This window comes from Fukomys damarensis, unplaced genomic scaffold (assembly GCF_012274545.1).
Source record: "Fukomys damarensis isolate Sample0158 unplaced genomic scaffold, DMR_v1.0_HiC HiC_scaffold_14, whole genome shotgun sequence".
In the NCBI taxonomy this organism is placed as follows: Eukaryota; Metazoa; Chordata; class Mammalia; order Rodentia; family Bathyergidae; genus Fukomys; species Fukomys damarensis.
In genome coordinates, this window is record NW_022900926.1 from 43,180,330 (window position 1) to 43,205,274 (window position 24,945).

The 24,945-nt window shown below is 39.6% G+C and overlaps 1 protein-coding gene and 1 long non-coding RNA gene across 2 annotated transcripts; one reads left to right on the top strand and one right to left on the bottom strand.

The window, feature by feature from the left end:
* Nucleotides 1-4,724: 4,724 nt before the first annotated feature.
* On the bottom strand, nucleotides 4,725-6,399 carry LOC104866856. Its single transcript, XR_781586.2, has 2 exons — nucleotides 6,318-6,399; nucleotides 4,725-5,348 (listed from the first exon to the last, which is right to left on the bottom strand). It is a non-coding gene; the product is annotated as an uncharacterized LOC104866856 (long non-coding RNA).
* A 1,438-nt stretch (nucleotides 6,400-7,837) lies between these two features.
* On the top strand, nucleotides 7,838-22,454 carry LOC104866855 (glutathione S-transferase A3-like). The gene is made up of 7 exons (XM_010631071.3): nucleotides 7,838-7,942; nucleotides 9,273-9,380; nucleotides 12,005-12,056; nucleotides 17,240-17,372; nucleotides 19,833-19,974; nucleotides 21,322-21,453; nucleotides 22,262-22,454. The coding sequence occupies exons 2-7, from the start codon at nucleotides 9,294-9,296 to the stop codon at nucleotides 22,382-22,384; spliced, it is 669 nt and encodes a 222-aa protein (XP_010629373.1). The 5' UTR covers nucleotides 7,838-7,942; nucleotides 9,273-9,293; the 3' UTR covers nucleotides 22,385-22,454.
* The last annotated feature ends 2,491 nt before the right edge of the window (nucleotides 22,455-24,945 follow it).

A 24,945-nucleotide genomic window follows, 5' to 3' on the forward strand; every position in this document is an offset into this window, starting at 1 on the left:
AAAAAAAAAAAAAAAAAAATGTGGAATGAAGGGGCTATTGATTTTTGAATGTTAACTTTGTACCCTGCTACTCCCCTCTGAACTTGGCCATTAATTATAGGAGTCTTTTGATGGAGTTTTTGGGTTCTTTTATGAGGAGTATTATGTCATCTGCAAATAGTGGTAATTTTACTTCTTCATTTCCTATCCATATTCTTTTTATTTTTTTCTCATATCTAATTTCTCAGGCAAATGTTTTGAGAACTATATTGATCAGGAGTGGTGATAACAGACATCTTTGTCTTGTTCCTGATTTTAGAAAGAAAGCTTTCAATTTCTCTCCAGTTAGTATGATGTTGGCCATTGGTTAGTACACATTTATATCCACCAGACACATGAAACTGAAATGGAAATTTTTATCAAATACGCATGCCTTACACATGAAATGCATTCAGATATTTTCATGATAATTTTCTTTTTAAAAAGTGATTATATTTCACAATTATCTGAAAGAATGCCATGTATATTTTAAAATGCATTAACACTGAACATACAAATGACTTTTGTTTTGAATAGAATCAAATTTGAATGACAAGCGCACCACTTAATTAGGACAAGTTACTCTAGAAAACTCAGTCTCCTGGGCTGGGGATTTAGCTCAGTGGTTCGGTGGCCTGCCTTGCTAGCGCAAGGACCCAAGTTCGATCCCCGGTATCAAAAAAACAAAATAAAAAGAGAAAACTCAGTCTCCTCAATGTAAAATTAGGATAAGAATAGACTGAAGATACTTTGGGAGAACAGCATGTGACTAATACTGAAAAAAATGTAAGTTCCATTCCACATGCTGTAAAGTGAGTGCAGCAACATCTTTTTGGCTTGGTCCTAAGATAAAATACAAACATTAAGAGGTAGAATACAGAACACCAAATGAAGCAAGAAATTAGCATGTTCTCTGTGAAAAGATTTTGGACCTATGAGCTGGGCCAATATGAAGGCTAATTTTGCTTTGATTTAAGAGCAGCCTCACAACCAAATAGTGGAAGAGTGTGCTTCCTCCTGGTCCTGCTGTCAGCAATGACTTCTGGCTTCAAGAACTCCTCATAAGATCCTGGGACCTTAACCTATGCGAGCTCCAGCCCTGTCCTCCTTTCAGTCCTGGGACCTGTGCATAGATTTTCATGTCCATCTCTGAAAGGAGTGGAATAGCAGACATTGCATTTAATTTCTCTAATACTCATTTTCATTCATTGTGAAATGGAGATAGAAAAAACTAGCTCACAAAGAGTGTTATAAGGATTTATAACAATTATGCAACAGAAATGGAATCATTCATTAATATTTGATGATATTACTAAGCTACAATTAATTTTTAATTTCAACAATGTACTGGTTACATTTTTGTGAATTTTTTAAAATTCATTTTTAAGATCTCCAGACATTTGAACAGACCCATAGACATTTCACTGTCCTTTTTCTTGCCTACTTATTAAGTAGAAGAATTTGATATTTGGGTAAAGAATTTGATGTTTAAGCCATCTCCACTCAGTAGCTATCAAATATGACCTCTATGGAAAAGAAAGGAGAGAGCCCTGTGCAATATAACTTCTCTTCTTACATGCATAGATGGCACAGAAAAATTTGAGTCCAATGTCAAAGTAGAAAGACCATGGCAAGGGAACCATGAACAGTAGCAGGTTGAACCTTGATATATACAATATGGTGACTGTGGAAGATCCCTTGTGACACAGGGGAAATAGATGTCACTCCCAATCCTGCTAGATATCCAAAATGTGAGTTTGTGTTCTCTAAAGTTGAAGAATGAATTCTAGGGACAAAGGAGGCTAAGAGTAGGAAAACTTTATTGAGAGAAAGAAAGCTTCTGTCTAAGAGAGGCAGAAGAAGGACCAGAAAGTGGGCTACCCACCACCCCTCTTTTCAAAGGTGTTTTATACAGCAAAGCCATGAAGTGAGTTGGGTGCAAAGTGAGACAAAACTATAAGACCCAGTGGAAATTTACAAGTTGGTCATGACCAACCAATAAGATCACAAGTACAGTCACACCGTTAATATTGATTAAATGAGGATCAAATGGGGAAAAAGGTCACATACAAGGAATTTCTCATTTAGAATATCAAACACTGCTATCTCTAGTGGAAATAGTGCCTCTTTTCTTTTTATAATTGCTAACCAGTGAATGTGACTCGATTGTTCTCCATGTTGGTTCTTCATTGGTTGTGTTGGCTCCTGGAGGGCTGGCACTTTGAGGGCAGCCCTGTCTAACTGCCTACAAGATATCTAATTAACTTACCTATCTGCAATATTAGGAATATAATGGGTGTGTTTGGAAAGGTGAGTAATAATTTCTGATGCAGCAAGCTTTCACAGGCACAGGAGTCACCTCTGTATTTTGTTAAAATTCAGATTCAAATCAGTAGGATTGGGGTGGGACCTGAGCCTCTCCGCAAAGTCCTAGGTGCTCTCTTGCTGTTGTCCAAGGACAAACTGAGACAAACCAAGCAGCGATAAGGGAGATTTTAGGGAAGAGTGCAGGAAGGCAGGCAGGTGTCCAGCCTGGGCAACTGGGACATCAACTATGGGGATCATCTGGATTTGAGATTGGATAATTGAGTTCAGTTTGGCACTTGATCAATTTGGTGCCTTCCATGTGGACATGCCCAGAAAACAGGTGTATATTGGTTCAGATGCCCAGGGAGAGGTCTGGCAGGTCTTCTTCCTGGACTCCTGATGGGTTTTATAACAGTTCACTCTTAGGGCCTTGAGAAAACTAATGTGTCCAAGCAGAGTCACCCAACCTTTTCTGCTCCTCAGGCAAATGTGGGTAGGAATGAAAAAGGATATGAGTTGCTTTGAACTCCTGAGACTGGCTGCTGGGAATGGAAGGACACCAACCTGCCTCACATGCATGAGTGATAGGCATCTGTGTCATGGAGGACAGACTAGCAGCCAACACTCATTTTGGCTGTTTCTTCTTGCACCTGAAGGGGACACAGTCTAAGTTGACTCTACCTCCTGACCACCTCACAAATCTTTCTCCTCAAACTGTTCTATTCCACTGCTTGAGATAATCTCTCTGTCCTCCCAGAGGGTCTCCCCAGCTGCAACTTCCTTCAGCTCTTCTTCGCTTAACAACCATATTGTTTTCCTAGGTCACATATCTGAATATCACTGCCTTTCTTAAAATCCATTAGGGATTAGTGTGTTCTGTGGGATGCTTTCCGCACACCTCCTCCCTCCCCGATTTCTAAACCAATCTATACCCTGCCTGTTTGGGGTCTTTTGCCTGTGATCCTGGGTATGTTGCTGTCCTATCCTGTCAATTTCCTCTGGCTGCGTTATGGTCCTTCCAAACTTGGTGCTTACCAAGCACCATGTGTCACTCTTCTGATCCCCCAAATGAACCTCAGGAGGGTTCTCAAAACATCTTCTGCCCAGGTGTCTCCTTCATGGTTTTGTGAGACTGTGCTATGTGTTGTCACCTGCTATGTCTCAGTACATAGGGGTATTCAATTGGTGCATAGGTTGCAGGTACACTTGGAGGACCTGAGGGGAAGAGTCTGGACTCTGAGCATGCCTCTTAGTCTTACTCTATCCTTTTCAACCATTTCTGTAAATTACTCAGATCACTTCAAGGCATTTTTGTGGACCTGCTTGAATGCTGATGCAAAATAAGTCAACTACAAGAAATTTGTTATGAAGAAATGGAGAAAATTTGTATTGTAGCTGTTTGATGAAATTTGAAAATGATATATTTTTAGTATTAGAGTGGAATTATATAGTTATATGTAGAACAACATGCTTACATTTTAAAGAAGCATAGAAAGTACATCTCCAGAAATACACAACTGCGCATGCACAGTGATGTTCATCACAGCATTGTTTTCAATAACTCCGAAATGTTGGTAAAAATCTCAATCCTCATACACAGGCAAGGGGAGGTAGAAACTATCTAAACAATGAAGAACTCTGCAGCTGTTAAATAAGAATTTCTTGGTGAACTTTGAGATGTTTCTTTTGATCAATAATGCAGTACAAATAATCACCACACAAAAAGCAAAAGAGTACATGTAGTATGCTATTCTTCATGTAAGGAAGAAGAGATTATACGAAAATATACCGTGAGCAAAATAAAAAGAATGAGTAAATTAGAAATGAGTGCCACAGGCTTTCTACAAGGGGAGGAAAGAAATGAATAGAAAGAAGAAAGAATAATGGGACAGTAAGGATAACACCTCAGTTGGCTAAGGACAATGTTTTATTTACTCTGAGTCTTGGACCATGGTAAAGTTTGCATGTCACATGGAAAATAATTAATTAAAAGGAACTAGGTTGTGGGCTGGGGATTTAGCTCAGTGGTTCTGCCGCCTGCCTTGCAAGTAAGTGCAAAGACCCGAGTTCAATCTCTGGTACCAAAACATAAATTAAATAAATGAATAATAAAAATAAAAAGAACTAGGATATGAGGCAGATCCAAACTGATATCAAACACACTAAAAACCCAACAGCATTTCAAATGAATGACAAACAAACTGAAAGATGGAGTGAAACTCACGGAGATAAATGTCTCAATGAGATAAACAGCATTTTGACTTCGTGTAAGGCTCAAGACATAAACGTACAGGATAAGAAGAAAAGTACTACAATATCTTTAGTAAATTTGTTTCTCATGGTCAGCAATCCTAATTCTCTTTCACATGCAGTAGGACTGAACAAACATGTAAATGCTGGGCCTTTTATTTGTTTATTTATATTTTTTTACGAGGCAGGGACAGGTTTTAATCAGCAGTAAGGGTTGCATCAGTGAGAAGCACTGCTGCAGAAAGCGACCTCCGGCTTCCATCTGCTGGGAGGTGCCTGGGTGTTTTCAAAGAAGCGGGAGCCAAAAGGTCCGGTGAGGCTCAGAGCCGGTCACAGAAGTGAAGAGTTACGAAAAGCACGCAGGGGTTTTAGCTCTGGGAACCGGGCTTCTCGGCCTTCCCAGCTGCGGATTCTGCCCTCCCACAGAGAGAGGGACAAACTGTTCCTCCCGGAGGGCCTTGAGCTTCCTCAGGGGCAGCGAGGCCTGGCTCAGGCCTCGACCTCTTGGAAAATGCTGGTGTTTGTTACAGGCTTTACAGGCTCAGGCTGAGGCGGGCCTGAGGAGATGGAGAGGACGCTGGCTGGAGTCAGGGTGGGTGGGGGACATTTTTTGCGTCAGGGAGCGGGCCCGGATGGGGAAGCAACTTTGCCTGGGAGTTAAGGATGGGAGAAAGGCATGGAAGCCTTGTGAGCTGGGGCACAGCATCTGAGTATCCGCAGAGGCTCGGAGGCTTGGGGCGGCAGTGAGACGTGACCGGTCGGCCAGTTGGTACCTGCACAGAATACATCTCAGTTCCTTTTTTCCTCTCCTTTCCTTTGTCTCCCTCCCCTCTCCCGCTTCTCTTGATCTCTTTCCCATTTGGAAAAAATCTGTCTCCCTACTTTCTGTAAGATAATCAATTTAAAAAGGAAAGTAATGATGATGAAAATGTGATATGTGTGTGTGTGCATATGTGCCAATCCCCAAGAGGAACACAATTATATATCACAAACACCTACTGATAAATTTAAAAATATGAAAAAGGAGGAAAGCTATATTTTTTATCATGGTTTCAGAGGCTTCTGTGCACGGTCAGTGGACACAGAATGCACTTTTATCTTTGTTCTCTCCCTCTTTTTCTATTTACTCGGAGAGGAAGATTTTCTCCCACTCTTCATTTTTGCCACTACTTTTTGCCCGTGTTGTTCAATTCTTTGTTCAAGGCGAGAAGAACCTGGAATCCAACTCCAAAAGGAGAGGTGAGCAGCCTAGAACCCGGTAACATGTAGTCAGTGAGCCACTTTTTAGAGCTACCCAATGACAAGTTCAAGGCCAGCCTGAACTGTGCAGTGAGACCCTATCCCAAAATGGACCTTTTAGATATCATAGTCATGTTTCTCACTTGTCAAAGAGCAAAGTTTCAGTAGGGCCTAAACAAATCTATTTAATTGAAATAGCTGGTATCAGTATGAACTCATGATTTGTAATTCGAAGTGTGCCGCTAGATACAGAAGGACACAGAGAAGCAGCCTGTGAGTGGGTTAATGCCCACTTCCCACTGTGAGGGCCTAGGAGCATGTGAACCACAGAAGGGCTACACACAGCCCAGCTCCTGGATTGGAATACTTTACCCATTAAAACAGAAGCGAGGATTATTTGCTAAAAGGCACAAAGCAGAGCTGGAGCAGAGAAGTAAAGAGAACCAGGCAGTATCTTCACAAAGGAAAATATCCGGAAATGCTCACGATGGCGGGGGGCTCACCTCAAAGGGACACAGAAGGCACCATGACTGAGGAGAGCAGGCCGACACGGCAAGAAAATACAGTGCTGGGAGGGTATTCTGCACCATAAAATGGGTCTTGTGTGAAAAACTGTCGCAATCTAAGCGAGGTGTAATGTTTAACTAATATCATATGAGGGCGAAGTCCCTTGATTTGACAGCTGTACTCAGTTTACATAAAATATTTTCATTAAAAGACGCTGGGAGAGTAATATTTTAAACTGTACTTGTTCTGTAATTTTTCGGCAGCCACAACAATTTCAAAAAGTGTAAAAGACATTCAATTCTTTATTTATAAAGTAAAATCAAGTTTGGGGTTTGCTTCAGATAGTGTTTACAACTGTTGGCAAGCATGCCCTCAACTGGCTTATAGTCTCGAAAGGGAAGTCAGACATAAACCCTCAGTGAGGAGCAGCATGTTAAAGGAAGCAGAGGATGGCAGGGAGGAGAGGAGAGTGTGCTTCTAGCAGAGGGAGCAGTGCAATAAGGCTAGGGCGAGAGAGAAAGGCCGAGGTGCAGCCAAGAGGAGAAGTGTTTGCAATCTCCCACGTAGTGCAGTTGAGGTCTTCCCACTTAGAGTTGGGACACCTCCACCAGGTTCTTATTGCTTCTAGAATTAAGCATTCATAGAAACTGTATTCACAGTCTTGCCCATTTTACAAATGTAGATTGCGATCTTGAAATTTTCTCTATCAAAGCCTCTTTCCTAACACCATTCTATGACATACTTTTCTTTATCTGTTTTTTTTTTTTTTTGAGACAGGGTCTCACTATATAGTTGACACTGATCTGAAACTCACTGTGTAGCTCAGGCTGGTCTCAAACTCACAGCGGTACTCCTACCTCAGCCTCCCCAGTGCTAGGATTACAGGTGTGCACCACCATGCCCGGCTCTATGACATACTTTTCATTTTCCACAAGGCTTTTGCATTGTTATAAATCTTGCACAATGCTAAGACATACAAAGACTTGTGGCTTTTTTTTTTTCATTGAGTTTATTGGTACTTTTTAGGTACACAATACAGTTACATTCATCATTGGGATCTTGTACCTTACATGATGTATCTAGGTTCTTATTTTTTCCCCATTCTTCTGCCCTCCTTTCACCCCCTCCACCCTTCCCTATTTACAAAGACTTTGTTTCCATTTTTTTCCTTTCTCATATATTTTTTCTTTTGCCTGCACTTCCCATTTCCCCTACTCCTTTAGACCTTTTTTTTTCATTTCACATTATCAATTATATAATTTGAACCTTATTTACACTTTTAGTTTTTCACACCAGAGAAACTCTTTGGTATTTATGCATGTTTGCCCTATTTATTTCACTTAAGAGTATGGCCTCAATACTGGTGGCCTCTTGAGGCAACCAAATGAACTTGAAATATTTTAGTGTGTTCATAGATAACCTTGAACTGAAACATTAATTATCTGTCATTTTGTTTGTAGTCTGGTTTGGACTCTGGAACCTTGAAAGCAGTGGGAGTAGCTGTTCCCTATTGGACCAAGCCCTTTTCTAAAGCAAGAGTTGTCTCAGTATAAAGCAACTACCATACTAATTCCAGCTATCTTCAAGGTGCTGGGCAAAGAGCAGTTTGGACTTTGATCAGGTTGGTGCAGCTTTTTTAAATCTTCATAATTGTTCTTACATCTGTTCCACTAAGAAAATGTTCTTAAATGTGGTACTTTGTGTGAGTACTTCATAGGCTTGTACCTTCTCTGTGTGCTCAGGGGATGACTCAAATCTTGCTTATTAGTTCTTTATAAAAAAAAAAAAACACAGCAAAGAACTTACAAAATGAAGGCAAAATAGTTGATAACATGAGAAAAACAAGAATGGTGTCATTGTCAACAACTTAAAAATACAACCATGGCAGTACCTAGGGGCGTACAGGTAATAAGCTTGTGCTGATAAAAGTTATATTGTTTATTACACAGGTGGTATTAGGGTGACTCCTACAGGAGTCACACACAATAATACTGGATTTGTACTTGGGAGGTAACATATTTGGAGAACCATTTTAGCAAATAAAAGAAAAAGAATATGGGTGCCTCTTGAAGCGAAATGTTCAGGTTGGAAACCAACTATATGTGCCTGTCAATCTGAATCTAAACTTACAGTTTAGTGTCAAAGAAGACTGTACTTGAACGCCAGGTTCCCACATCATGTCATCTGTGTAGGTATCAATATCTTCACCTGTAACATTAGGACAATAAAGGTTCTCTATCAAACAATTTTTATGACTCAGTGATAAAAATGAGAAACTGCCTATTATGTGACACACTAAATTTATGTTAGTTACTTTTTTCCCTTATAATGCAGTTAATGTAGCAACTATTTCTTTTATAAATTATAAAGTAAATTCAATGCAGCAGTGGGAACATAGAATTCCAATTAAAAAGTACCTTCATCTGTAAAAATACTTCAGATTTTTTTTTTTTTTTTTTTTTTTTTTTTTTTTTTTTTTTTTGTACCGGGAATTGAACTCCAGTCCTTGCATTTGCAAGGCAGGTGGCAGAACCTCTGCGCTAAATCCCTGGCCCAATAATTTGGATTTTGATAGCAGGGAAGACTAAGACCTGCTGAATACTTCTGAACAAACAGTCCTGGAGTCAAAGAGTTGGAGAGGGACTTTGCTCTTGCCACCGTCTTTCTGTTATACTCATTCTCTAGTTTTTAAAAGCCTTTTCCAAGTCCCCAGATTCCTTCACAGAATGCTACCCAGCCTGTTTTTACAAAATGTAGATAATCACCACCTATCTAGGTCTGGTGCATTTTCAGGATGGTAGCCACTGATGGGTAAGAATTTTGGAGAAAGAAGTTTCTGGCCCTCCTCCAGTGCTTCTTTGAAAAGGTAGAGCCTTCTTCTGTGTTGTTGGATCACTAACCGTAACCTTAAAGTACATTTTGCTTCTGTGTACTCATTCCTTCATGTTTAGTGAAACCAAGAGAATACTAATATGTCAGGGAAGCCGGTGCTTCACTACTTCGATGGACGGGGCAGGATGGAGTCCATCCGGTGGCTCTTGGCTGCAGCTGGAGTAGAGGTAGGTTTTCAGTTCTTATGTTGGATCTAAAATTGATTGTACCAAAAACATTTTTCTAAGCCAAGAGTTTTTCTTCCAAGGTAAACTGTGACAGATTTTTTCATAAATAAAAATATCACAACTTATTAGTAAAGAAATGGATTAGACAAAATAAAATTACACTTATCTTTCGAGCAAAAAGCACACAAGCAATTAAATATATTTGTGGAAGAATCAAAAGAAATGTCACATAATCACAATGTGTAGAACTTTTTTGATTTAAATAAACTTCAAAATATTTAGGGCATGTATTCAGCAATTAATCTTAAGTATGAATTGAACCGTAGGTAACATTGAAGAATTATTGTTGTCTTTAGGAGTGATGGTAGTTGTGATATTTAAAAAAATAAATTATTTGAAGCAGAGGAAAAGTGGAAGAGAGAGAGAGAGGGACAGAGAGAGAACAACACTGGGTGAGTATTGCAACATTTGAAAGGGAAATACTCCAGTTGTGATCTTTTTATCACTTTAAAAGCAGTCCAAGCCGGGTGTGGTGGCGCACGCCTGTAATCTCAGCACTCAGGAGGCTGAGGCAGGAGGATCGCTGTGAGTGCAAGACCTCCCTGGGCTACATAGTGAGTTCCAGGTCAGTCTCAAATGCATAGTGAGACCCTGTCTCAGAAAACCAAAAAATAGATAAATAAATAAATAAAAGCAGTCCATGTTTTAGAGACACAGAAACTTTTTTTAAAAGCTTTTTTCCCCAGATTATTATTATTTTTTTTTAGTAGTAATGTTGTAGTACATAATGTCTACATTATTGGTGGGGAGTTGGTACATGTACATAACACATCTCAATTCCTTTTTTCATTCCTGTTCCCTTCCCTAACTCTCCCTCCTTCCACCTCTTGATCCCCTTCCTTTTCTTTTTGGTACATTTGTTTAGGGTGTCAAATAGCAACAAGAATCAGTTGGATATTAGGACCAGAGTAGGAGAGACAATGAGCATGAGATGAATCAACATTAGCTTGAGTTGGTAATTACTGGAGCTGGGTGACTGATGTTAGGAAAATATTTGTTCTTATGTGTGTTTTTGCTTATGCTAGAAATTTACATTATGAAAAGGGAAAAATATAGCGAACTAGTTAAACCTAAATGCCACAAAATAAGGAGGGAGTAGGTAATGAAAACTGCCTGTTAAAGGTAGAGCATGTGTATTCAGAACTTATTTTGTAGAACACCTATTACTAAATGCTGAGTTATATACTAATTTCTGAAGATTCAAGGGGAACAAGAGAGGCCAAGCATATCTCTGAGGTCAGAGACAAAGAATTTCAACGGGGTATGGGAAGAAGCATTGTCGTTTAAAGGACATTTTGTAGCTTGTGTACGGGAACTGCTACTAGGACTGCTTGACTGCTGCCCCCTAGCTGCACCACTGGTAACACTTGTAAGAACAGACCTAAGGGAACGAACCGAGTGAGGGGTTTCCAGTAGCTGGGAGAAGAGATCATGGACAATGGATAGATGTTGTCCCTCAGGTGCCAGAAGAAATGTAAGATTAAAAGCTGAAGTCTAGGCTGGGGATTTAGCTCAGTGTTTCCGGCACCTGCCTCGCAAGCACAAGGGCCTGAGTTCAATCCCCAGTAACCCCCCCAAAAAATCTGAAGTCTAAATAAATAGGACACACATGTGTAAATAGTTTCTCTGGTGTGAGAAACTGAAAGTGTAAATGAGGACCAAAATGTACTAGATAATGTGAAATAGGAAGAAAAGGTCCAAAGGGGAAGGAGTTTCACTATCATCCAGACAGAAGATCGGTAGTTCAAGCCTCTGGGAAGGATGAGTTCAACAAAAGAAGGAGAAGTAGGGACAATGTCCTCAGCGTGAAAGGTTTTCTCTTCTCCATCCACCATGTCTGAAGAGAATGGTGGGCAAGGGATGCCTGGAAACTCTTGCTCAAATCTTCGGGGTTCTCATTGCCCAAAGGCTGAAACTTTCATTCTCTCCATCTTTGCCCCACCCCACCTTTGTCATCCTCCTGTGTTGACCAAACATGATTCTGGTGGCACATACTCTTTAATACCTGTACAACTTCTTTTGGACAGGGAGATCAATAAACTCTGTGCTACCAAACAACTTAGAAACTATGTCCCAATGTTTTCATGATGAAAAGCTTTTTTAAGCTATGAGAAGGAAAGGATGACAGTTCCACTAAGGGTCCTGTGGGAGCAGAATCTTAGTTGGTTGTTGATCCATGATATACACCCAAGGTTCTGTTCTGATGGCACTGGATATCACAGACTCTACTGAAATACTGAAACCTCACAAATAGAGGAAATTCCTAGATCCTGCCATTAAGTGACATCCCTCCCAAATTGTAACCCAATCATAGATGTTGTTGGTGCCAGGGTAGAATGAACTATAGAAATGAGCAGCTGTGTATTGATGATCTATAAGACATTTTCTTGATGGATCTAATGTAAATTTTCATGTGACCATAAACAGACACATTTGTATTCAGTGTCAAACTTAGAAATTTTAACATCTTCATATTAACTACATTTCAGGGGCCATTCAAGTTTAAAAGACTACAACACCATGGAATGAACTAACAACATTCTATTTACTTTTTCTGCTTGCAGTTTGAAGAGAAGTTTATAAAAACTGCAGAAGAATTGGAAAAGTTAAAAAATGGTAAGATCAAGAATCTAAATGTTTCTGATGAAGGTTTCTAGTATAATGTAGTAACATTATATTACTCAGCCTTCCCACCACTCACAACTTATAGGAGAAGAGGTTTAATTTGACTCACAGTGCTAAGGATTGAAGCCATGGTCAGCTTGCTCCAAGGCAGAAACATCAAGGCAGAAGAGTGTGGCACAGCAGAGATGCTTAGTTGGGGCCAGGAAATAGTACAGTACAATAGTGCCAGAGATGAATGGTCAAGGTGCAGTGTATAATACCCAAGACCATATCTCCGTCCCCTAACTAGACACACCCAGGTACACGTTCCACTAATCTTCCAGGTAGGCATTTATTAATCCAATGAAGTGGGCATATCAGGATTAATGGTTACAATTCCCGCTTGAGAACTTTATACCAACAATTTAATTCCAAATAAAGATAATAGCAAGTTCGTAATTCCATCGAACAGAATACAGCCATCACACCTACACCTGGAAAGGGAATATTCCCTTCCCCAAAGCTTTAGAAGTACCAGAATTTTCAAAAGTCTGACTCAGCATCTTCTGAGATTCATGGGAAACTCTGAGCTGTAAAACTGTATTAAAAAAAACAAGTTGCATAATCCTAAAGTAAATTTGCACAGGGTAAATATTCCCATTCTGAAAGGGAGGAGCTGGAAGAAAGAAAAATCAGGTCAAAGACTAAAAGCCACCAAAATAAACATTAAGTTGCATATCTGATATGGTAAGGGTCAAGGGAATGGACATTGCTGGAGACTCCTGCAGTAGGTCCCAGCCTCCTGTGAGCCACCACAGCAACAGCTAAAGGTTAAAGAACAGACAGAAGGAGACTCATAGTGAAGCTGAGTCTTGGGTCCTGGTCAGTGCTGCTGATGGCAGCAAAGACAAAAGCCCTCAAGCACATCCAGTTTTTATTGAATACAATCGTGAGAAGGAATAGGGATCTGGGGAGCTTTGAAGTCATCTAGTGAATTATTGCCAAATGCCTGGCATGATGGCACCAGGCAGGGATGTTAAGAAGTAGGCACTGCTTATCTGCTATGATAGAAGAAATCAGTACTGGGACTGGGTACGATTAGCAAGCAACCCACAATGTCAAGGAGAAGTGGTAATTCAGGGGAAAGGATTTTAATTGGAGTCACACTGACCTCAGCTGCATGTAATTCAGTAGGGCCCTGCCACTTCCCAGACCAGGACTAGGCCTAGACAAACTCTGCTAGCTGACATGCCTGCTTGTGTCATGCAGGCCTTCAGTCTAACTCCTAATATAAAACAGTACAGCCAAATTAGGGAAGGCAAGAAGCATAGCCCACTAGTACTGGGCAGGAATGCCTGCTATCTGGGGTACATAATAATAAAATGAGAGGTCTGTAGGGCTTGGAGAGCTCCATCCCTTTGGCCTTGCCAGTTGCAACACACATAGTTTCTCTTCGGGGTTTGTTCTACACATGGCCTGCAGCTTTTCTCAGTGGATGTTCCATGTTCCTGGCACCTCTTACTCCCTGGGATCTCCACCACACATTTGGCTTCATTCCCATCACATACCACACTGCCTTCTCAGGAAATTTTTGCCTGGCTTCCTAGACCTCCCTTTAAAATCTGGGTGTGGGCTGGGGGTTTAGCTCAGTGGTTCCACTGCCTGCTTCACAAGTGCAAAGGACCTGAGTTCAATCCCCAGTACAAAAAAAAAGAAAAAGACAAACCAACCAAACAAACAAAAAACCAAAAAAAACAGAACAAAATAGATGTGCCCCCAACCAAATCTGGGTGGAAGCCTTCCTGCACCTACAACTCTTACATTCTTCATGTTGGTGTAAACAATGTGTGCATGGTGCCAAGGTTGGCTGTTAGCTAGAGCACTAGCTGGGCCCCCTTGGGCCATGGCTATAGTAGCCTCTGAATTGCAGACTAGCTGAGCACAGTGAAATGAATCCCAGATACCATTGTTCTAGTACAGCCTTTTGAAGCAGGAATTCCAGGGACTCACTACTCAAATGAAAGATTTAAAAGATTTGTGATAGGTAGAATCTTCCTGATTTCTGAGGTGCTCTTGTCATCTTTATTCTTGTCTCTATTCAAATTACTTATTTCCTTTTTTCCTAATTACTTATTTCCTTTTTTCCCAGTACCAGGGATCAAATTCAAGACCTTGTGCTTGCAAGGCAGGCATGGCACCACTGAGCCAAATCCCAGCTTTTTTATGGGGCTATTCTCTTCAAAAACTGCACCTCAGGCCAAGGATTTAGCTTAGTCATTTCCCCGCCTGCTCTGCAAGTGAAAGGTCTTGCTTCAAGCCCTGATCCCTGGTACCAAAATAAAAACAAAAACAAAAACCACACTCTGTGTCCCTAAATTTATATGTGGTTCCTGCTGTGCCAAAACTTACATTTTTAACTCACTTTTTTTTTTCAGTACCGGGGATTGAACTCAGGTCCTTGTGCTTGCAAAGTAGGCAACAGAACCACTGAGCTAAATCCCTGGCCCTCAAAATTTATGTTTTTATTTTGTTTTGTTTTGTTTTGTTTTTTTGTGGTACCAGGGATCAAACTTGGGTCCTTGCGCTTGCGAGGCAGGCCACCGAACCGCTGAGCTAAATCCCTGGCACAAAATTTATGTTTTTAAAGGAATTGGGATGTACTATATACATGTAGCAATTCCATACAAGAAGTGTAAACAAAACAAACCAAAAAATCAACAATCCCCCAAACAAAAACAAAAAGGAAGGGGATCCAGAGATAGGTGTATCAGAGAGGGAAGGAAGGGATAGGGGATGAAAAATGAAATTGAGTTGTGTATGTACCAACTTCCCACAAAAATGTAAACTTTATGTAATATACACATTTTTATGGCTTGTATGTAGATGTCCCCTCAAAACTTCATGCACTCATATGTGGGGGCTTTTCAGAGGCGACTGCTTCTAAGGTGTATGAGTATGGATTATGGGTGCTATGGGATTAGCCCACTGATTGCATAAATCTAAGTGGGGATAATAGGAATTCAGTTTATAGGATTGTAGCCTGTATGGAATAAAAGGAAAAGCAGAAGGAAAGCTTGCTCCCTCCTGCCTGCTGTGCCATGGGCTGTTTCTTCTCTGCCATGCCCCTGCACTATGCTGCCCAGCCTTGGAGTCAGGTGACTATGGACTGAAACCTCTACAAACTGTAAGCTAAATAAACCCTTCCTCTTTTACTGTGGATATCAAATAATGTGTCTCAGTGATGAGAAAAGTAACACATGCACTTAATACAATTCATTTTTTTTGTTTTTTGAGACAAGGTCTCACTATGTAGTTGAGACTGACCTGGAACTCACTATGTGGCCCAGGCTGGTCTCAAAATCACAGCAATCCTCCTGCCTCAGCCTCTTGAGTGCTAGGATTACAGGTATGTGCCATCACGCCTGGCTACAATTAATCTTTTTAATTTAAAATTTTCAAATATTTCTGCTTGCCTTTTGTCTCCAAGTTTCATTATAAACCAGACTAAAAGCAGCCAACAGTACTCATGGTATGAACTAAATGTTGGATTAACTTGAAATTTCTGCTGCTAAATTAATAAATTTGTCCACTGACCTTAATCTCAGCCTCCTGCAAAGTCTCAGGACATGGTCAAAATGTAAACAATTTTTTTTGTTTTGGCCAGTAGGTAATACACATGGTTTCTGGTTCAAGTGCCAATGAATCCCTTGTTCCTACCTGAAATCTCCAGGGCTTGGCCTACATCATCACCATTCTTATTAGTATTCTGGTCTTCAGAGCTCTAATCAGAGTCTTTCATCGAGATCTGTCTATAGTACTCTAAGGTTTCTTTAGCCAACATTTCAAATTGTTTTGAACTCCTCCCACAAACTAGCTCCAAAGCTTCTAAATCATATGATCAGGCACAGTCACAACAACTACCACTTCTCTGACATCAGTGCTCTGCATTAGTCAGCTTTCCCTTCACTGAAACACACTACCTGATATCCAAAATGGAAAGAAAAAAGGGTTTAATTTGGCCCGTGGATTCAAGGACTCAGTCCATGATTCGATGACTTCAAGGTAGAAATACCATGGCAGAAGAGTGTGAGAGAGCAAAGATACTTAGTTCATGGAAAGGAGAAAGCAGAGAAGGGATTAGTGTGAGAGGGGAATGAACAAGAGATCATATAGAATGCCCAAGAACATACAATCATGGTTAATCTTGAGAAACCCAGAATCGTGTTCTACTAATATTCTAGTAGAATTAAGTCAACATGTCATGCAATGCCAACATGATGGAAGGATTGAAGAAGAAATGGTGCAGAGGGAAAAAGTGGTAAAATATAAGGGATATAGATCCTAAGGAGGTCTTCAAACTCTCTGTGGTATAAAAAAAACTGGACCTGTCTGAGTATTTATGCATAGAACTATCCCCAGGACCCTCTAAACGCTCTCCTTTCTATACTGTGATCAGACTGTAGTCAGCTCATTATCACACAGCACTGCACCCCTATTGAAGCACACACAAGGCCATGCGTTGGAAAACAGGAGGAGAAATTTATGAGGCCATTATTTTGAGTTTTTTCATTGGTTGCATGTGAAAAGTAAATATCCTAACACCATTGCAGGCTTGATAGAATACAGGATGAAATCCCTATGTAGAAACCTCCCACAGAACCTACTGGAAATTTCACAATCATCATGAGATTGATTTTTGGAACTTACCAGTTAAAATGGCATCCAGGTGTCAACTTTGTTCCACCCCTCCAACCATTCCTAAAATATTTGTGAAGATAAATAATACACACAAAAATAGGAGATATTGTATTTACCTGGATAAGAAATAAAAGACAAATGAGTAGGCTAATCTGGGTATGGTGGTGCATGACACTAATCCTAGCACTAGGGAGGCTGAGGCAGGAAGATCATCATGAGTTCTAGGTGGGCCTGGGCTATATAGTGAGTTCAAGGCCAGCCTGAACTATATAGTAAGACTTTGTCTCAAAAGAAAAAAAAATGAATAGGGTAAAAAAGCTTAAGTAAGATAGATAAGAGAATAAAGCATGACCAGAAATTAAGAACAAAATTTTATTTTACTTAAAGGTGACCAAGGAATATTTTTCCTTTCTTAAGTCATTTCCATGATCATTTTTCACCCTGAAATAGTAGTATCTATTATATTTCATTATTTTTTTCTTTCTTATTTCCAATAGATGGGCTTTTGATGTTCCAGCAAATACCCATGGTGGAGATGGATGGGATGAAGCTTGTGCAGTCCAGAGCCATTCTCAACTACATTGCCACCAAATACAACCTCTACGGGAAAGATATGAAGGAGCGAGCCCTGTACAGTATATTTTCTGTTGTTACATAAGATAACATAGGGAGAATTTAGGTCACACCCACAGTGAATAGATCCATGGCATGAGGATCATGACTAGCAACAGAGTGGGCCTAAATATACACAACGAGATGATTGGAGCAGAATACAAGATGAGATCACTATGTCCTATACCATCACAGAAGAGTAAAGTTGTTGTAGATTCAGATGACTGTGGTTATATCAGAAAATGATGTCCTCAGACATAGCAGAGTGTTACAGCTTTCAAACACTGGTGAAGCATGAAATCACGAGGATGATAGAATCATGATCTTAAATGCTCGGGTATTGGAAGTTGGAGTTTAGCCAACAGCTTGGGACAAGTGACAAAGTGTTTAAGGGTGAGAAGAAAGGGTCTTGGGATCTGAGGATTCAAAGGTGCTGATTCTCAAGTTCAAAAATTTTAATAATGGTGACCTGGAACCTAAAATATCAGCTAATCCTATAGACAGGTCAACTCGATGAATAATGGCAGCCAGTGCCTGTGATAGAAGGGCTACCTGAAATTTTATGCAGGAGTACAACAGCCTGGCTGAATATAAAAAACCCAAGACCAGGGATGTTTGGGGTGCCCTTTGTCTGTGATGGAGCTGCTTGATTGAAAATAAAATCCCATATGGAATTGTTAGCAGTTCCTCCAAAAGTTCAGTACAGAGTTATCCAGTAGTTTATCTGCAGTTCTATATACCATTGTGAAGTGCAAAAACATTTTTAATTGTTTAGAAATATTCTTAGCAGTATTATTCATAATTTTCTTTTTTTTTTTTTTGCACCGGGGATTTGTACTCGGGTCCTTGCGTTTGCAAGGCAGGCCACCGAACCACTGAGCTAAATCCCCGGCAGTTATTCATAATTTTCAAAAGTACAAGCATCTAAAAGATCCATAATAAAGGAACAATGAATAAAGGATGAATAAAGGAACAAAATGTACCAAAGGCATACAATGGTAATGAAAAGAGAGGAAGTGGTGATGTATGATAAACAAGGTTAAATTTTGAAAATGCTGTGCTAGCTATAATAAGGAAAGGTAACACAAAAGAGCCATTTGTTCTATGACTTTGCAAGCAGTGTTCACAACATTAAAATCCTCAGAGGCAGAAAATACATTAATGGCCTCAATGGAATTACAGGGAGACGTGCAGTGACTGACAAAAGCACATAACATTTTTTGGGGTGGGGTAACACAATGTTTTGAATAGTCAATGCTAGTGTCTGTGGAATTCTACAAATATACTAAGAATTCTGAGCATTAAAATTTTCAAGCATAGACAACTTAGGTATGTGAATATGTGACAATAAAGTTGTCAAATAAATTACAAAAAATGATTGAAGGTCCAGCTTGAAAAAACAGAAATAAATGGCTTCTGTGACATGCATTCATTGTAACTAAATTTTTTAAATGGACCGAAGAAGGGGCTAGATCAGTGATGGCGAATCTTTTAGAGCTTTCAGTGATAACAAACAGCCTGCTGAGGCACGTGTGCCATAGGTTTGCCACCACTGGGCTAGAGTAAGCAGTCTTGTACAATGGAAATGAGACCAAAGTAGGAAACAGCATGTGGAGAAGGTTGTGGAAATGTATTTCATGGGAGATACTTGGGAGGTCTTGTATCACTGGACAGAGCAATGAGCTTGTACTGTGTAAAACAGATGTCTGAGAGCAGAGACACACCTGAGAGGCTGTGCCAGGTGTTCTGTCATGAGCCTATGTTGGAGGCACATGGGAGGCACAAGAGGATGTGCACACATGAACTACACAGAGGCCGCAAGCCCTGTTTGTAGCATCAGTGTTCATATGTAGTGACTCCGCTAAGGTCTCCCCTGATTGTGACTATGGGCCCTCTAACAATGCTCTCTTTTTTTTGGCACTGGAAATTGAATTCCAGTCCTTGTGCTTGCAAGGCAGGCAGTGGAACCACCGAGCTAAATCCCTGGCCTCTCTGCCGATGTATTTGGTCATGGACAGAGCAAAATTTTTATCAGTCTATCTCATAGACTGTTTTAAAAAATGATAACACAAAAGTAAAACTTAACAGCACAATGACCAATAATATATAAACGCTACCCACTTCAATCTTCTTTTATTTGAAAGCTTGTATTGTGTTGCTGCAATAGTCGCTATTTGCTCTTCAAGTGGTAAATCTTCTATTAGCAATGGACAGATCATTGGCTTTCCATACCTGATCTTATGTTACTACTCTAAATCAGTATTTGGAAAATCCAAGTATTTATGCAGTGGATATAAGAAATATAAAAATATGTCTCAATAAATTATCTTATGTCTATAATCATAGCCCCCCCACCAAACAAAACTCCCCTCTGTAGGTAAACTACAGTGTAACCATCTGATGCTCTTATTTACATAGGTTTTAAATGGTGTAGGTTAATGTAGGAAAATTTGACTATTTGGATGTGTTGTCTTTCAGGATTGATATGTATACAGAAGGAGTAGCAGATTTATATGAAATGATCATACAACTGGTAATAGTTTCTCCAGATGAAAAAGATGCTAAGATAGCCATGATCAAAGACAGAACAAAGAATCGTTACTTACCTGCCTTTGAAAAAGTAAGTGAGGCCCTCAGAGTTTTAGGGCATTGAGTTTAGAGGTCAGGAGGAAACAGTGCTGGGCACTCTGAGAGCCTTGCCCTTTACATGTGGTGAGCCTTTGGGAAACCAGAACAAAGCCCTGAGGTTCAAAGAATTTTATAAGGGTGGATGGAGAAGACACATTGTAGGGTTATACCAAAAGCATATTTTTTGAGCCAAAGTTCAATGTGTTACACACACTTTAGAATTCAGTATTCAACAGAATTTCATGGTCATAAGTAGAATGTGGTAAGTGAAAGATGCTAAGCCACACTTGAGGTTGTGTGGCTCCTGCATTAATGCCCTGGGCTTCCATTCTGGAGCAATCTGATAAGAATACAACATCATAAAGTATTCTGGCCCCATGTGTAGGGAGATATGGGAGCAGATGCCTATCAGATTATTGTAGTGTTTCTGGGATGTATGTGAAGACTTAAAAAAGGATATTGTTAGAGGGATGGAGAGGAGGAGACATTAAAGGACTATAAAAAATGATCTACATGGGCTGGGGATGTAGCTCAGTGGCATCATACCTGCCTTGCAAGCTCGAGGTCCTTTATTATTAAATACATTTATGCATCAATAAAAGTTGAAATAAATTCAGTATTGAATGAATGCATAGTCACCATCCAGATAACAAAACTAATACCCTACAGAACTATCATGCATCTTCGTCTCCCTCCATCAGTAACACATATAAATTCTCATGCATTTCAAAGTAGGTTGCAGACATCATCTCTGCCCCTGAGAACTCTTCATGGAGATTACACTATACTGTAAAGAAAGAGACAGAGCAAAGGAGAGAATTAATTCCAGTTCGCTCAGGTTCAATCAGATTCCAGAGAGCTAGGCAGGAAATGAGAGAGCAGAGACGAGGAGAAATGGTGGCACTGCAGTAATCGTATTAGTAAAGGGTGCCACTGTGAGGCGGGAGCCAGTGTTTGTGGGCGATAGGAGACAGGAGAGGAGAAGCAAGTCTTGAAACTTCAGGACGACAGCTTCTTGGATTGTGCGCAAATGGAAACATAGTGCAGCAGGAGCTGAGCCTTTGGTACATGTGGGAGATGCAGGGAAGGTGTGGGCACAGGTGTAAGCACAACTGGGCGTAGATATGAAGATGAAAGCGGCACCTGAGTTTTAACACAGGAGTGAGCAGAGGCCACTTCTTACCTTCCTTCATGGGTCAGGGCCGCAGAAAAAGATCTGGAGAGCCAAACAAACTAAAGGAGGCATCAGAGGGGGAGAGTCAGGCTGAGAGGCTCGGGGAAAAGCAAAGATCCAGTCTAACAGGCACATATTCATGATCTGACTTCTCAAATTCTCCAGGTATTGAAGAACCATGGACAAGACTACCTTGTTGGTAATAAGCTGAGCAAGGCTGACATTTTCCTGACCGAACTTCTGTACTGTATTGAAGAGGTTGATGCCAGTCTTTTGGCCAACTTCCCCCTGTTGCAGGTGACTGTTCCACTTGCCTCACAGAGGTGGCCCCCTGTCTCTCATTGTAAGACTCATTTGGTTCCATGGTGAGATTCTGACCTCCACCCTTCTCCAGGCCTTCAACTTCCTACCTCATGCCTCAGATGTGAGCTTTTAGGCCTTGGACTTGAGGCATGAAAATAATGTTTATGTGCAAGAAAGTGTAAGGTGTGTGTTACTTCAAAAATATTTTACCTCTGAAAGGAGAAGGGTTCAGAGCCCATATCTCCCTGGTCCCTCGTTCCCCTTTTTATCTGATGTCCTTTCCTCAGCTCTGCCCCCGCATCAGAAATTGTGTTTCTCTCTTCATAGGTCCATAGCTTCCCAATCCACACAGCACCCTACTAACAACCAAGCCCTATCAGTACCATTAGTGTGAATGTTGCTGTGACTTAGCCCCCAGTTAATATTGTCTATCTTAATTTTCAACTTGATTTTTTTCATCTCTACATTTCTTTGTTTAGATATATTTCTCTGTTTATATCTAGCAGACACATTGTTCTCTTTGAGTTGCAAGGATAAAGAAAGTAAAAGCATTTATGTCTAAGAGGACAGGGAAGATTATGACTTTAATGAGACTCTAAAGAAGGTGTTTAAGTGAATGCTATTGAGCTATGCTTTCTACCTCTTGTATTCTTATGATTGGGTTTGTGTTTCCAGCTCCACACTGGAGCTGATGGCTCCTCTCAGTTGGTGTTTGCTGTGGTGGGATGGGGGTTTCCAGGGTTTTGTTAATAGTTGGTTTGGAATTTGGATCCTCCATGAGGCTGTGATTTGTGTGTTGCAGGCCCTAAAAACCCGAATCAGTAACCTGCCCAATGTGAAGAAGTTTTTGCAGCCTGGTGGCCAGAGGAAGCCTCCCATTACTGCAAAAGTAGTTGAAGAAGCAAGAAAGATATTTAAGTTTTAATACAGGTGGCATTGACCAAGTCCATGCATATCAAACTTCTAAATTTTACAGCAATAAAATTCTTTGTGTAACTATTGATCTCTGGAACTCTGAGTTAATATGTATTTCTAGATTATACATTACAATGCAATAACAAAATTCCTCTGAGAAGACTTAAGACTTATTTTCTTCATTGAGATCTGATATGTAATCAGATCTCTAATGTTCATGTATTGGAAGTAAAAATTTAATTAAAAAAGTAGTTCCTTATTTCACTTTAGTTTTCCAAGAATTGTCCTATAATATGTCATACAGTCTTATAAAAGAGAGAAGTTCACCAATTTGCATTTTTAAATGTCACATGTGCACAGAAAATGCCTGTTATTCTGTGCAGTAGTAAAACAAAGTTTTCCAGAAAGCCATGTGCTATATACATTCACATCTCCTAATGATGTATAAATAATCTGCTATAGACCTTCATCCAGTTCATGAAAGCCTCGCAGGAAGTAATGGATGAAAAAAAGAATCAGGATGTGTTATGTGCATGTAACAATGCCCAACAAGGAATGTGAACATTATGTACTGTATCAATTTAGTACAATTTCATTAGTTGATTCTTGATGTTATTTCTTATGCAATAGAATACATAAGAAATAATTTATGCAATTGGGATTCCATTCAGAAAAATCCTTGCCTATACCTGTGTCTTGAAGAGTTTCACATATTTTACCTTCCAGAAGATTACATGTTTTTGTTTGAAGAAAACATTTAGATTTTGGTACATTTTATTTTATTCTAGTACATGGTGAGGGGTATGGGTCTAGATTCAATCTTCTGCATGTGTATAACCAGTTTCCCTGGCACCATTTGTTAAAAAGGCTATCTTTTCTCCAACATAAGTTTTTAATCCTTTTGCCAAAGAACAGATAGTTGAATGTGTCTGGTGTTATTTCTGTATCCTCTATTTTGTTCTATTGATCCACATGTCTGTTTGGTGTCATTTCTATGCTATTTTTGTTACCACAGCTTTGTAACGTAACTTGAAATAAGGGATATGATACCTCTTGCTTTGCTTTTGTTGCTCAGAAATGCTTTTGCTATTCTTGATCTCTTCTGATTACATATAAATTTTAGGATTGTTTCTTTCTAGTTCTGTGAAGAACGTTGTTAGTGTTTTGATTTGGATTGCATTAAACCAATATATTGGTTTTGGTAATATGGCCTTTTTGACGGTATTCATTCTGCCTATCCAGGAATGGGGGATGACTTTCTTTTTTCTGACATCCTCTCTGATATTTTTTCATTGTACTTAGTTTTTGTTATAGAAGTCTTTCCCTTTCTTTGCCTGTTTAATTTCTAAGTATTTAATTTTTTGCAACTATTGTGAATAGTATTGTTTTTCTAATTTCTTTTCTAGGAGATTCATTTTGGTATACTGGAATGCTATTCATTGTTATGTTTTTTATTTATTTTTGGAGACACAGTCTTGCTACTTAATTCAAGGTGACCTTGAACTCACTATGCATCCCAGTCTAGCCTTGAATTCATGACAATCCTCCTGCCTCAGCCTCTTGAGTGCTGCCATCACAGGAGTGCACCAACATGTCTGGTTTGCTATTGCTTTTTGCATGTTGACTTTGTATTCTGCTACCTTGCTGAGTTTATTAGTTCTAGGCATCTCCTGGTGGAATTTTTAAAATCTTCTACATAAAGGAGTATATCATAGGATGAGAATAATTTGACAGCTGCAAAATTCCCTATTAGGATACTCTCATTGTGTCCCATAGTTTTCATTGTGTTGCATTGGTTTCATTTGTTTCTGGAAATTATTTAATTTCTTCCTTACTTTCTTCTAGGGCCCATTGATTATCCCACAATATATTTGTGAATCTCCATGCAGTTGCATGGTTTCTGTGGTTTATTTGGCTATTGATTCCTAGTTTCATTGCACTATGACCTGATAGTATGCACAGAACAATTTCAATTCTTTTGTATTTAGTTAAGCATGGATTATGGTCTAGTTTGTGGTCTATATTGGAGAAAGTTCCATGTGCTACTGACAAGAATGTGTATTCTGTTGTTGGGTGGAATGTTCTCTAGATATATATTGAGTCCATTTATTCAAAGGTCTAGTTCAATTCTATTATTTCTTTGTTGCCTTCTCCACTTGATGTGTCTATTTGTGATAGTTAGGTATTGACTTCTGCCACTATATTTTTGTTGATGTTTATCTCATCATTTATATCCATTAGTGTTTATTTTATAATGTTATGTGCATTAGTGTTTGGTGCATATATATTTATAGTTGTTATCTCTTTCTGCTGAATTCTTCCCTTAATCAATATGTTGTGACCTTCTTTGCTTCTTTTGATTAGTTTTGTCTTGAAGTCTATTTTGTCTAAAATTAGGATAGGTTTGTTTTAAGTCTGTCATGACTCTTGTTGCTGTCCATCCTTTGAGGTTTTAGTCTATTATTTCTTTTCAGATTTTCTTTCTCTCTTTCTTTCTTTCCTTCCTTCCTTTCTTCCTTCCTTCCTTCCTTCCTTTTTTTTTTTTTTTTTTTTTTTTTTTTTCTCGTGTTT

Excerpts from the sequence above, each read along its gene's own strand:
- LOC104866855 (XM_010631071.3), top strand. The coding sequence starts at position 9,294 with ATGTCAGGGAAGCCGGTGCTTCACTACTTCGATGGACGGGGCAGGATG. Across the intron at positions 9,381-12,004 it reads TGGCTGCAGCTGGAGTAGAG|TTTGAAGAGAAGTTTATAAA; the intron begins GTAGGTTTTCAG and ends TTCTGCTTGCAG. Across the intron at positions 19,975-21,321 it reads ACTTACCTGCCTTTGAAAAA|GTATTGAAGAACCATGGACA; the intron begins GTAAGTGAGGCC and ends CAAATTCTCCAG.